We start from the raw sequence: 13,162 nt of genomic DNA, 5'->3' as shown, positions 1-13,162 counted from the left end.
GAGAAGCGCCGGTGGGAAATCCCTCTGACCTCCAACACAGCGATTGTTCCACTGGAAAACCTAAATTTATCCCCAAAGCGGTGACGGCACAACTCACACATGGCCCATTCCCCTCTCATTGGAGTCTCCCTTACGTCGGCTGTTTGTAACCATAATGGCACGCCGGGAGCTGCCTTCCCGTCAGACGGCAGCGCGGGGCTGAGCAGCCGGAGGAGGAATTGCCTTTGAGTTCAGGCAGGGCTGAACTTTCACACAATGACCTGGGGGTCAGCGTGGGAAGGAGCGGGATGGAGAAAGGCAGAGAACAAAGGCGCCCATAGCTGGAGCTGCCCGCTGCTGGTGAGCAGCCAGATGTGCTGGGGGAGCTCACGGTGCACAGCCTGGAAGAGGGAGCGTGAGGAGGGCAATGGGAATTGGTCACAGAAAGGAGAAATCTGCGGGAGAAAGGGCCACAGAGCAAAGTGGTGTGGGAAATGGAAGCACTGCAGGGATGGGCGCAATCCTGGCACTGCCTGTGGGATTTCCTGGTGCAGAAGTGGGGGTTGGTGCCCTCACACCCTACATGGGGGGAGGTGGGGTGGGGAGAGGGATTGGAAAGAGGATGGAGTTGAGAATGGGGTTTGAAAATAGGATGGGGATAGGGATGGATGTGGTAATGAGGATGGAAACGGCAGTGGAAATGGGGAGGTGATAGAGATGAGGGTGAGGATGGGGATGGGATGGAAATAGGGGTTTGAAAGAGGATGGGAGTAGGTATGGGGATTGGAAAGAGGTTGAGGGGTTGGGGATGAAGATGGTAATGAGGATGGAATAAGGATGGCATTGGGGATGGGGGGGAGTGATAGGGATGAGGATGGGGACGGGGATGGGAAGAGGATGAGGGGTGGGGATGGAGATGGTAGTGAGGATGGGGTGGAGATGGAGATGGGGCTGGTAATGGGGTTGGAGAGGTGGTGATGGGGATGGAATGCAAGTGGGGGTTGGAAAGAGAATGGGAGAGATGGTAATGAGGATGGGATGTGGAGGTGATGGGGATGGGGATGGGGATGGAGTGGGTTGGGGACGGTGATTGGAAAGAAAATGGGGGAGTGGGAATGGAGATGGTAATGAGGATGGGACGAAGATAGGGATGGAGATGGGGAGATGATAGGAATGGGGATGAGGATGAGGATGGGATGGGAATGGGGTTGGAAAGAGGACAGGGGTGGGGATGGAGATGGGGATAGGAAGGTGATGGGGGTGGGGATGGAATGGGGATGGGATGGAGATGGGGATGGGGTTTAGAAAGAGGATGAGGGATGGGGATGGAGATGGTAGTGAGGATAGGGTGGAAACGGAGAGGTGATGGAGATAGGAATGAGAATGGGGAAATAATGTGGATGTGATGGAAGTGGGGATGGGGATGGGAATGGGGAGGTGATGGGACTGAATCTGGGGATGGGGCTGATAATGGAGATGGTGATTGCAATAATGATGGAATGGGGGTGATGATATAGAGGGTCCCCTGTGCCTGCAGAGATAGATACCCCAACAAAAAATTAGCTTCTTTCGACCCTGTTGGGGCCAGAGGATGAACCCAATGAAGCGTGCAGAGACCTGGGAGACACTCCAAGGGCCACCACAGTGCCCTGCTGCTCCCTGGGCTGCTGCGAGGTCCCAGAGGCTTCAGGATCTGCTGGGCTGGGCTGGTCCTTGCAGGGTCTGTCCTGGGCGTGGGCTGTGTGGTCCTCTATCCCCACAGCCAAAGGAAAGAGACAGCATCACCCCCGTTATGTCAGTGTCATCATTATGTCCTGTGTGCCAGCAAACTCCAGCCCTGCCCAGCACAGCCCAGGGAGCAGCCAGCCATGCTGGAGCCTCTTTTTCATGCAGGGCAGAATGGGGTGCTGGCAATACACTGAGAGCCACCAGACTCCATTTTAAGCTCTATTTAAAGTTGAATGCAGCTTCCCATTACTCCATTCCCATTCACAGGTAGCTCGGGGCCTCAGAGGGGAGCTTTTCATTTTCGAGTGTTAAAAATTCATATTTCTCAGGGCAAACTGGCATCATCCCAATAGGAAAACACATCCAAAGTAAAATGCATAAATCATGCAGCTTCTGGAAGAGTTCGGGCTCCTCGCATTGCCTCTCAGCACCACCATTACAAATAAGCAGTGCAGTTATGTTTGCCCCAGGACCCCACGTAACCCCGCTGCTCCCCAGGCTGCGATGTGGGACAAACTCTGATGTTGGGTAACGGCGGGGCAGGGAGCTGAGTTACTCACAGGATTCATTTACCGTGACATCATTAACCCACAGGAATTGCCAACACGCGGAGCTGTGCTGCCCCGTTCGGCCCAATGACTCCGCGCCCTGCGCGTCCCCGCTGGGAGGGCTCTGGGGATGCTCCGACCTCCGGCCCTGCGGGCGCAGCGCTGCCTTCTTTCTGGATGCCCAAAGGTGGCAGGACGGAGATAAAGAGATTTTCCATAGCTTTTATTTTTGAGGGGGAGGGGAACCTTGTGTTGGTGCCGTGCAGGGCTGCGGTTGCCCCCCCAGCGCTGTCACCCATCGTGTTTCCGGCTCCCACCGTGGTGACACACGAGGCCGAACGCGACCGCAACGGGCGTTTTTTGTTGTTGCAGAGCCGGGAGCGGTGCGGGCAAGGAGCGTGAATTCCTTCGTGGGGAGGAAAAAAAAGACAAAAAAAAAAAAAAAAAAAAGACAAAAAAACAGACAGAAAATCCCTCTAAGCCAGGGGAAGAGGCAGCGCCCGAGGGAAGAGCTGCTGACGGAGTCAAAGACGTTTGCAAATGAATGGAGGGGGATGAATGAGCTCTCAGAGGGGCATTCCTGGGGATGGGCTGCACTCCGAGGAGCGGATGTCCTCCTCCCCCCAGAGCAGCTCTGCTCGTAAGCCCCGAACCTACAGCACCCATGGGTGGGGGCTCCATGGGGAGCAAGTGGCAAAGCTCACCGGGAATGAGGGCAACCAAGGTGTGGGTGGGACTGCCAGCAGGGGGATGGGGTGGGAATAGGAATGGGAATGGGAATGGGATGGGAATGGGAATGGGAATGGGAATGGGAATGGGAATAGGAATGGGATGGGGATGGGGATGGGGATGGGGATGGGGATGGGGATGGGATGGGATTGGGTATGGGAATAGGAATGGGGATGGGGATGGAAATGGGGATGGGAATGGGGATAGGATGGGGATGGGAATAGGAATGGGAATGGGGATGGAGTGGGGATGGGATGGGATGGGGATGTGTGTGTGGGAAGGTGGGAATGGAGATGGAAATGGGATAGGGATGGAGATGGGGAGAGGAGTGGGGATGAAGATCGGGATGCAAATGTGAATGGGAATAGGGATGGGAATGTGGATGGAGATAGGGATGGGAATGGGATGATTAACAAATGGAAATGGGGATTGGGAATGGGGATGGGAATGGGGCCGGAGTGAGGAAGAGATGGGATGGGACAGGGAAGGAATAGGAATGGGAGTGGGAATGGGGATAGAATAGGAATGGGGATGGGGTGAGTAAGAGATGAGGATGGAGATAGAGATGGAAATGTAATGGGTAAGGAATGAAAATGGAGATGGGAATGGGATGGAATGGAATGGGGATGAGGATGGGGAAGAGATGGGTATGGGGTTTGGATGCAGAAGTGGTGGGGGTGGGGATAGGGAAAGAATAGGAATGGTGATGGAATGGGGAAGGGATGAGGATGGAGACAGGGATGAGAATGGGATGTGGAAGAAATGGAAATGGCGATTGGGTATGGCTGGAAATGGAAATAAGGGTGAGGATGGGGAAGAGACGGGTGTGGAAGGGATGGGGATGAGGTTTGGATGGCAAAGTAGTGGCGATGGGGATGAGATGGAGAGGGGAGAGACAGCAATGCCAGGCACGGCGGGGCAGGGCTCGCAGGGGAAGGGCCGGGGCTGCCCCGGGTGGATTTTCGAAACCGGGTCCGGAAGGGTTTGGCGAGTGAGCCGGGGCTGCTCGGCTGGGGCTGCGGGAAGGGCCGGGGTTGGGCTCGGCGCAGGGAAGGCGAACAAAGCGGCGGGGAAGGGCGGCGCGGGGCGGGCGCGGGGCGGGCATTCCCCGCAGCGATGCGCGGCTCTCCGCCCGGACGCCGATAAAAGAGGCGGCGCGGCGGCGGGGCGCGCATCGGGACCGGCGGTCATGCAGCTCTCCGGGGCAGCGCTGCTGCTGTGCGCCGCGGCGGCGGGGATGGCGGCGGGACCCGCACCGGGGATGGGCCGAACCGGCACCGAACGGCGGACGGCGGCGGCGGGCGGCAAAGAGCGGAGGGCGCAGTTCGCCTCCTGGGACGAGGTGAACGTGATCGCCCACGGGCTGCTGCAGCTCGGCCACGGCTTGAAGGAGCATGTGGACAGGACCAAGGGGCAGATGCGGGAGCTCGGCAGCCGCCTGAGCGCCCACAACAGCTCCATGGGGCGGCTGCTGCGCCAGGCTCGGGAGACGCAGGAGCAGGGAGAGCTGCTGCGGGCCAGCGTGCGGGAGCTGGAGGGCCGGGGGCGGCAGCTCTTCAACCTCTCCGAGACGCTGCGGCAGCGGTTGGAGGAGGTGGCGGCCGACAAAGCCGAGATCCAGGGCCGGCTGGAGCAGCTGGAGGGCCGCGTGCGGCAGGCGCTGCAGGCGCGGCCGGCGGAGAACCAAAGCTCCAAGGACCTGGGAGCGCTGCAGGTGGGCGCGGAGCGGAGACGCGGAGGGCTACGGAGGGACCCGACCCGATGGGCGTAACGGGGGCGACCCGAGGGAGCGGCCCCTGGGGATGGAGGGGGACCCGAATCGAGCGGGGCCGGTGGGAGCGATGCAGGGGAACGGGAACAGCGGAGCTGATGGGACTCGACCCGATGGGGGCACCGGGAGCGACCCGGAGAAGTGGCCCCTGCGGATGGGAGGGGACCTCACCCGAGTGGGAGCGCCGGACCCCATCGGAGCGCAGCCATCCGGGTGGAGCGGGGCACCGGGGACCCGACGATCCTCCCGACACACAGGGGCTGACCTATGGGACCCTGCTGGGACACGGGGAGCAGCACAGAGGGAGCCGACCTGCCCGGGGCACTGGGAGCACCCGACATGGGGACACTGGGAGCTGCCCGTGGGGACCTTGCCCTGGTGCTCCGTGCCCTGGTGCTCCGTGCCATGTGTGCATGGGCTGTGCCCGTGGCTACGGGCTCACCGGGCTCTTCCTCCCCTACAGACCCTGATGGATGCCCAGAACTCGCGAATCGAGGAGCTCCTGCAGAAGATCAAGCAGCAGCAGTACAAGCTGGACAAGCAGAATCTGCAGATTAAAAGCCTGCAGAGCAAGGTGAGCTCCTGCCCAGCTCCTAGGAGCACAACGAGCTCCCGTCCCTTGCAGCCAGCTGGCACAAAGCATCAGTGGCAGAAGGAGAAGCACTGCTGCTGTGCCCTGGCTCCAAGTGTCCTCCAAAGGACATGGCCCTGGTCCCTGTGCCGCAGTGCTGGTTCATAGCTAGTAAAAAAAAACCAAAAAACAAATCAAACAGAATTGGGAGCTTCCAGAGAATCGGCACTGGGAAATGTGAAGCATTAGTACGTAGGGACCAAACCTCTCTGTGTTGGTCCATTTAGTTTATCTGCAGAATAAACTCATTAGCATGGGCGTGAAAAACCACAACTTGCCCCAGATTCCTTCTGTTCCTCAAGCTTTCTGGGCAAGCCCAGCCCCAGCTCTGGTCTGGAATTCTTGGGCAGCAGCACTGAGAATGAGCTGAGATAAAACCGTTCCAACTTGCAGCTTCTGGATTATTTTTTTTTCAGGTCAACCTGCTGATCCCTTTACATCTGAAGGACAACAAAACACAGTCTCCAAAGTGGAAGATAAGCCCAAAGAAAAGCTTCAGCCATACCAACCAGAGCCATAATGTGAGCGTGGAGCCCGCGCTGCCACACAGTGAGTATCAGTGTGTGCTGCCCTGCTCGCCTTGCAGGAGCACAGCAGCAGCAGTTGCAGCCCTGCAGAAACAAAAGGTTCAGTTGTCCTGGTTCAGGGTGTGAGATTTGTGTGCAAAACCGGGGTTTGGGGGCTGGGCCAGGCTGGGGGAGAGTTGGAATTGGGGTAGGACCCGACCATTGGGATCAATGTTAGTCCAGATGGAATTCAAGGGTTTAAGGGGAATTTTTCTGCCTGATGTTAAGAATGCAGTGGGAAGCAAAGGAGCTCTGAGAGCAGCTATTTGTTTCTGCTCTTGGAGTCGGCTTCTGTTCCCCTGCTGTCAACTGTCCCCGGGGTGCAGGGGAGCAGCAGGAGGCTGCCCAGAACCACGGTGGGGCAGCGAGGTCTGTGCGCATCCCTCTCCCTCTGCTCACATTTGGGTTTCGTAGACAAAAAAGACAAGTGCCTCAGCTTGCACTGCTCAGAGTGCAATGCAAACACCTGGGAGCAGAGGAGTTGGAAGCTCACAGCCCTGGGAAACGTGCAAGGCAGTGTCATATCTGAATCCTCCCCGTTGTGCCGGGTGCGTCCTCCTGCTGGTGTGGGGTCGGAGGAGCAGCATTTCTGTGCTGTCCCCGTTGTGCTGCAGCCGGGAAGCAGCGGTCCTGCAGAGGTCACTGCAGGGAGCAGCTGCTCTGCTGTTGTGTCAGCTCAATCGCGGCGCTGGGGAAGCGTCTGTGCAGCTGTCTGGGGATGTCCAGCCTGAGCCAAACAGGGCGAGAATCCACAGGGAATCCTAGGGTTTAGCACAGGGGAAAGCACATGCGGGTTTGTGTGTGCAGAGCTGTCACTGGCGTGCTTCAGCACATGAGCAAAACAAAGCCTGGGCAGTAAGCAGAGGAGCGATGCGATGCTCCCAGAGCCTGGCACCCGGCTCTGCAGGGCTGTCCAGCCTGCAGCAGGGCTGTGTGCCGCTTCCCTCGCTCCAAGCGGGGCTGTTGAGCTGGAGGATTGTTCTCCCAGCTCTCTGCTTTGTGACTCACCCTTGGCAATGTCTCCTGCCCTGCTCTCAGGTCTGGTTGTGCTGAAGGTGCGGTGTGAGGCAGTGGTTTTGCTAGTTACTGGTGTCAGACTCAGGCCTCTGTGCTGGCTGCTGGTGCAGCTGTGGGGCACAGAGAGGACCCACAGCCTGTGGGGACGGCGTGAGGGAGGCTGTGAGCTCAGCACCACGCGCCCTCCAGCTCCCATCAGCATCCCCAGTGCGCCGGGCATCCCTGCATCCATCAGTGCTTCCTCCCCGCCCCGCAGAGCCCTCCGCTCCCTTGTGCTCTCCTAATCCCCGTTGTTGATATCGCTGTCAGAAAACAAATTGGCTTCCTTTCATTACCAAGCCGAGTCGAGTTTTCTGGCAAACCTTAAAGCAGGCGATACCCTGGCAGACCGGCCCCCTGCCCCCTGCCTGGGGGGCTTGCAGTAGTGCTTCTCCTTGTGCCTGCGGCTGCTCCCTGCCCGATGTCAGGGATCAGCAATGAACTCCACCAGCAGAGTTTTCAAAAAGACCCTTTCATTCGCATCCAGCGAACACGAGTTTTTTTGGGGCCAGGGATGGCAGCGCGCCAAGCATGTGAAAGTTGAAGGTTTGAAGCAGCCTGGAGAGTGAAAGGTTTAATCACTCACAGAAAGAGGATCACATCTTTAGGCAGAGGCTGTGCGCTCTGGCAGCCGGCCCAGTAGGGGAAGGGTAAAGCCCCACTCTCCCCGTGGCGCCGGGACTCCAAAATAATGGGGTTGGGGCTGGCGGGGGGCAGGAGATGCAGACAGCTGGGGGGGGACTGGGGGGGCACGCCCTGCCTGCAGACAGCTCTGTGTTTATCCCAGGTTGGTGACCTCTGTGTGCCTGGAGATGTGCTGGGTGAACAGGGTGCCGTGCCTGGGGCTGCTCCAGCAGGCTGTGCTGGTTGGGAGTCTTGTTTGGCTGAATAAAGAGGGAGGGAAAGGAAAACACGCTGAGCAGCCAGGAGGTCTTCTTGTTTTGCCAGTGCCATACGGGTGTGCAACGCAAACTGGAGCAAATGAGTGTGTTCCTCAAACAAAGATTGAGCTGAGGCTGTTCAAGCAGCTGCATTTCATTCAGCTGCTCGAAAAAGTCCCCGTTGCACTGGGAGGACAGAAGAGAGAAAGAGTGCAATGTGTTTGGCCAGAAATCAGCGGGGTGGGGGGAGAACAACCAGGGGGCAGGGCTGGTTAATGCATGGGGGAAACACGTGGCCACGTACCTGAGCACTGCTGGGCTCCATCACTGCTGGGAGGAGGTGAGGAGCTGCTGCATCTGCGTGAGCCGCTGTTGCTGGGTGTCACCCGGGGGGCTCCTTCCCCTGAGCCCCCTCTGGCTTCTCGGGCTGCTTTTATTACCTAGAAAGCGGGCAGAGTGATGCTGGGTGCTTTGTGTGCTGTGATGCTCTGTGCACAATGCTTGCTGTGGCCTTGGTGGCACCCAGCGCTCTGTTGATGTCTGTGGGGGGGGGGGTCACAAAGGATGCTGCAGGCGGTGATGGAGCCCATCAGTGGGCCTGCAGGAATGCGGGGGTCCTCACACAGAGCAGTGCTGGGGGCTGGGAGATGCTTCCCAGAGCCGGGCTGCAAGTGGTGGGCATGGAGGGGGGGGGACATCTGAGGAGAGGAAAGCTCACAGCAGGGGGCTGGTGGGGGATGGGGAGGAGAGAAGTGGGTGAGAGGTGGCAGCGGGTGTCACATTGCCATCCCCCACCCCCCCACACTCTGACCTTTCCTCCACTGCTGACTCCAGCCTCCCAAAGAGGAGGGGGCCGGGGTGATGCCCTGCGGGCGATGCCCTCCCCCCCCCGCAGCCCAAAGGCCCCATTCCCCTTTCCAGCTCCGGATGCAGCCCTGTGGCCGTGCAGAGAAGCCTCCCTCCCTTCCCAGACTCCGTGTGCTGCTACTGTGGGGGACCCCGATGCCGTGGGGGCACACAGTGAGGGCTGGCCCGCTGTTGGGGTCCCATCACCCCCCTGTGTGGGGTCACCCCAGTGGCAGCTGTGAGCCGCATGCAGTCACCCCACACCCAGAGCTGCCCGGGGAACAGAGCAGCTTTGTATGGGGTGATGGGGCCGGGGGCACCTGTCCCTGCACACAAAGAGCCCCTTGACGTGCCGTCACCCCACAGCCCAGAGGCTGAAGTCCCCGCACATCCTCCTTCGGCCTTTCGACTCAGGGTTTTGTAACAGGGCTGCTTTTTTTTTTTTTTCTTCCTTTTTTTTCTTCTTTTCCCCACCCCATGTGCTGCGGGCGGTGGTTCCTGGGTGGACTTTTATCGGTGCTGTTTTAACGGTGCTTTGCTGGCAGCTGGGGACAAAGTCCCCGACAGGCAGAAGGGGAGAAGTGGAAGCCCAGAGCTGTGAGGGGGGGTTGGGGGGGGGAGGTGAAGTTTCCCTCTTGCAGGTGGTTGCCTTGTGGCCCATCCCTGCAGGGCACTGTGGCTGTCTGTCCCGCTGGGGAGCATTCTGTCCAGCCCTGGGTCAGTGCAGCCTGGCCCCGTGCCTGGCTCCTCTCTTGGATGGGAGCCCGAGGAGCAGCCTTTGGAGCAGTGGGAAGATATTGGGTCACTGGCGTTCAAAGCTCTGCAGAGCCAGGGATTCATCTCAGCACGCAGCCAATGCTGATGTGTGCAGCTCCCGTCGAGCTGCGCGTGCAGGGCTGTGGCAGGAGCAGCAGCTGGGCTGTGGATGTGGGGCCGAGCTCTCAGACGCTTTCCCTTCTTCCAGCAGAGCTCCCAGAGGACTGCCAGCAGCTCTTCCTGGCTGGTCAGCAAAGCAGTGGAGTCTTCCAGGTGCAGCCCTCGGGGTCCCAGCCCTTCAAAGTCTACTGTGACATGACTGCAGGTACGGCGGAGGAGATGCCGTGCATCTCGCAGTGCTTTGCAGGGTGCTCTTGCCAACAGCAGCCCTGAAATGTGTCTTTTCCCCCCTGCAGAAGGTGGCTGGACAGTGATCCAGAGGCGCACAGATGGCTCTGTGGACTTTGACCAGCTTTGGGATGCCTACAAGAATGGCTTTGGAGACCTTCATGGTAGGTGGATGGTGGCATCTGTCTTAGCACAGGACACGTGATAATTAAACTTAGGACAATTAATTCCCCCTCACCTCCTCCTGTAGGCCTCCATGTGCTAGAGCAGTAGTGGGATGAGGAGGGGGGACACTGCTGGCATCCCCAGAGCCCTTTGTCTCTCTGACTGGTCCTGCATATGCAGACAGTGACTCAAATGCTGCAGGGTCTGGGTTTGGGGTCCTGCTTGCCCCTGCGTCCTGTTTGTGTGTCTGTTCTGCACCACGTCTTTGTGTCCCTGGGACCAAGGCTGTGTTCTGTGTTTCAGGTGACTTCTGGCTGGGCTTGGAGAAGATCCATCACCTGGTCCAGGAGGGAAGGTACAACCTCCTGATTGAGCTGGAAGACTGGGAGGGAAACTCCCAGGAGATACAGTTTGAATTCAGCCTTGGTGGGGAGAGCACAGCCTACACACTCAACCTGCTGGGACCTCTGTCTGGAGAACTGGAAAATGCCATTGGGGACTTCAGGCAGCTGCCCTTCTCCACTCGGGATCGTGACCACGATCTCAAAGCGGACACAAACTGTGCCAAGCACCTCTCAGGTCAGTGTGGGCTCTTCCCCTTCCAAGGGATCATAGAATCCTGTAATGGCCTGGGTTGAAAAGACCACAATGATCATCAGTTCCAACCCTCCTGCTATGTGCAGGATCACAACCACCGGACCAGGCTGCCCAGAGCCTCATCCAGCCTGGTGTGTGATGTGCCCTTTCCCTCCTGCCCTTGGAGGTAACAGTGGTTGGGCTGCCATGGATGGATTCAGCCCTGTGATGCCGAGCCTGTGTTGCTCCCAGCATCCTGGGACTGGTGCAGGAGGGGTCCAGGGAGGAGCCATGCAGGATACAGGGAGGGATGCTGAAACCCTGTAGGGATCGTGGTTCAGATCTTGGCCCACGCATCTGTCTTTGTGACAGCTTTGCTGGCTGCCAGCTTGCCTGGGTCCATACTGAGATCACCAGTACGTGGGGTTCCTCAAGGGTGCACGAGGCACTGTGAGCTCCCAAAGCCCTGAAGCGTGGGGGAAATGGGGACGGCAGCTGCCTTGAGGGTGGGTTTGATTCTGGAGAAGTGCTGTGTGTTAAACCCTGCTCTGCATTGCAGGCGGGTGGTGGTTCAGCACCTGCGGCCACGCCAACCTCAATGGGAAGTACTTCCGCTCCATCCCTCGCCAGAGGCACGAACGCAAGCAGGGCATCTTTTGGAAGACTTGGAAGGGCAGATATTACCCTCTGAAATCAACCACCATGAAAATCCAACCCGCAGCACTGGAAGCAGAGCCCTAAAGGTTCCTAAAGCTGCCGTTTCAGACTTGACCTTCTCTGCGGAGCGCGAACGTGAGCTCCACCAGTTGGTGTTTACAGAAAACAAACCCACCCTCCCTGCGGAGACCCCCGAGGTGTGTTTCTCTTTGCTGGCACAGTGCAGCTCTTCACTCAAGTAAAGCAGCTCCATGTCACTGAAGCCTCCGGATGGGGGTTTCCAAAGCAGGAGATTGACCTGCAGAGCATGCCGGGGGTCCGCCCGCCCGCCTCCAGCCCCGCAGTGGTTACTGCAGCCTTCTGGTGCTTTCTGCCCTGTTCTGAACACTTCCGTGCTGGTTTTGCTGGGCTGGGGTGAAAGGAAGCGTGGGAGGTTCTTTCACTGCCCTGCACCCAGTTGGGTGCTGAGCCTTGCCATATCCCACCTCTCACTGTTGTCCCCACGTGCACCCCCTGTGAGTGTCCCCAGCCCTCTTCCCCCACTCCTCAGCCACGTGGGGTGGGAGCCATGGCAGCTCCATCTCATTTCTGCCTCTCAGCCCTGCTCTGGTGACTCCAACCCAAGGGGAATATAGAATCCTTAGAGGTGGAAGGGACCTCGAAATGCCATCAAATCCCCTGCAATAAACAGGGACATATGGGTGTCACTGGGAGGATGTGGGACTCCTCCGGGAGAAGAGCACCTTGAGCTCCCTCAGTTTCCCTGCCCCCAAAGCTTGAAAGCTGGCTGGAATTTGTTGGGAGCTGGGAAAAATGCTCACAGCTCCGGGAAGCGATGAGCAAGATGATGCAGGCAGCTGTGGGGGGGGCTGGGGACTGAGTCATGGCCTGTAGCTCAGCAGTGGGACGTGTGCTGGGACAACACACGCATGGAGCAGCGCCCGTCCTTGGAAACCAGCGTCCTGCTGCCAGCTGTGTGCTCTTACAGCCTGGAGCAACGCCTTCTCCAAAAAGAGTCCCCATCCTTTGCACAGCCCCTCCTGCACACCCTAAAGGCCGGGGGACATCAGGGCTGCCCTGCAAGAGCTGCACAGCCTGGCTGGGTGCAGTTCTGCCCTGGGATGGGAGCTGGGGGAGGTGGGTGAAACAAATCCCCAAAAACTGTTACGGGCCAAGCTGCCGTCTTGGGGCTTCCCAAGCATCCTGCCCTATTGAAGTCATATTGACTGCCGTGCTAGAGCTCCTAGCTGCTAAATACTGTAAATAGCCATTTGTAGGACGTTGGATCTTTTTGATGAATTTCTCGTTTTAATTTGTTTCCGTATTTAAATGCAGTGTTAATGTGGTGTAATTTATAAGCGTCGGCGCTGGAAAACAACCGCTGTAGTTCGTGTATTTTAAACGTTTTTTGTTGTTGTTGTTGTTGTTGTTGTTGTTTTGTACTAAAATATCTTTTCTGAAAATGTCTTTTAATAAAAAGAAGCCTGTAAGTGTCCTGCCTGCATTGTTTGCATGATAGGTGGTTCTGTGGGAGATGTGCAAGGATGTGCGTTCAGATACTTTGCTCAGTGGGTGCTTGGATTCTTCTTGCCCTGCCCATGTCCTGTGTGGAGCTACCAGTCCCTCTTCCAGCTCCACCAGTAGGTTCCAGTCTGCTTGGAGTTTACAGGCTCCATGTTTTTCTGCTGGAAATGAAGCCCTGGAGCAGCAGATTTTCCTTATTCCCTGATGGCAAAGCTTTGCACCAAAGCTTCTCCTTGCAGCTAGCTCAATGCAAGCACTCAGCAATGCCTGGAATGAGATGGCTGAGGTCTGAATTGCATGGACAGATAAAGGCAGACCTGACCAGGAGCTGCCCCGGCCAATAACAGCCTTCTAGCTGTTTGTACCATATATGCCAAGCAATATCCATCAGCTTCTAGGCA

The 13,162-nt window shown here is 57.9% G+C and overlaps 1 protein-coding gene across 2 annotated transcripts; it reads left to right on the top strand.

The window, feature by feature from the left end:
- The first annotated feature begins 4,133 nt into the window (after positions 1 to 4,133).
- Positions 4,134 to 12,722, top strand: ANGPTL4 (angiopoietin like 4). 2 transcript variants are annotated; one of them, XM_031604755.2, is made up of 7 exons: positions 4,134 to 4,698; positions 5,219 to 5,329; positions 5,803 to 5,935; positions 9,703 to 9,816; positions 9,908 to 10,003; positions 10,308 to 10,583; positions 11,140 to 12,722. In XM_031604755.2, exons 1-7 carry the CDS (start codon positions 4,174 to 4,176, stop codon positions 11,319 to 11,321), a joined length of 1,437 nt encoding a protein of 478 aa, XP_031460615.1. In that variant the 5' UTR covers positions 4,134 to 4,173; the 3' UTR covers positions 11,322 to 12,722. The 2 variants fall into 2 exon arrangements, with proteins under 2 accessions (XP_031460615.1, XP_089982283.1); XM_090126157.1 differs by having other exon boundaries at positions 9,700 to 9,816.
- The last annotated feature ends 440 nt before the right edge of the window (positions 12,723 to 13,162 follow it).

The sequence above is a fragment of the Phasianus colchicus genome, chromosome 28 (genome assembly GCF_987193195.1).
Source record: "Phasianus colchicus chromosome 28, bPhaCol1.hap1.1, whole genome shotgun sequence".
In the NCBI taxonomy this organism is placed as follows: domain Eukaryota; kingdom Metazoa; phylum Chordata; class Aves; order Galliformes; family Phasianidae; genus Phasianus; species Phasianus colchicus.
Note: the sequence above shows the minus strand (reverse complement) of the source record. Positions and strands in the feature narration are given on the sequence as shown.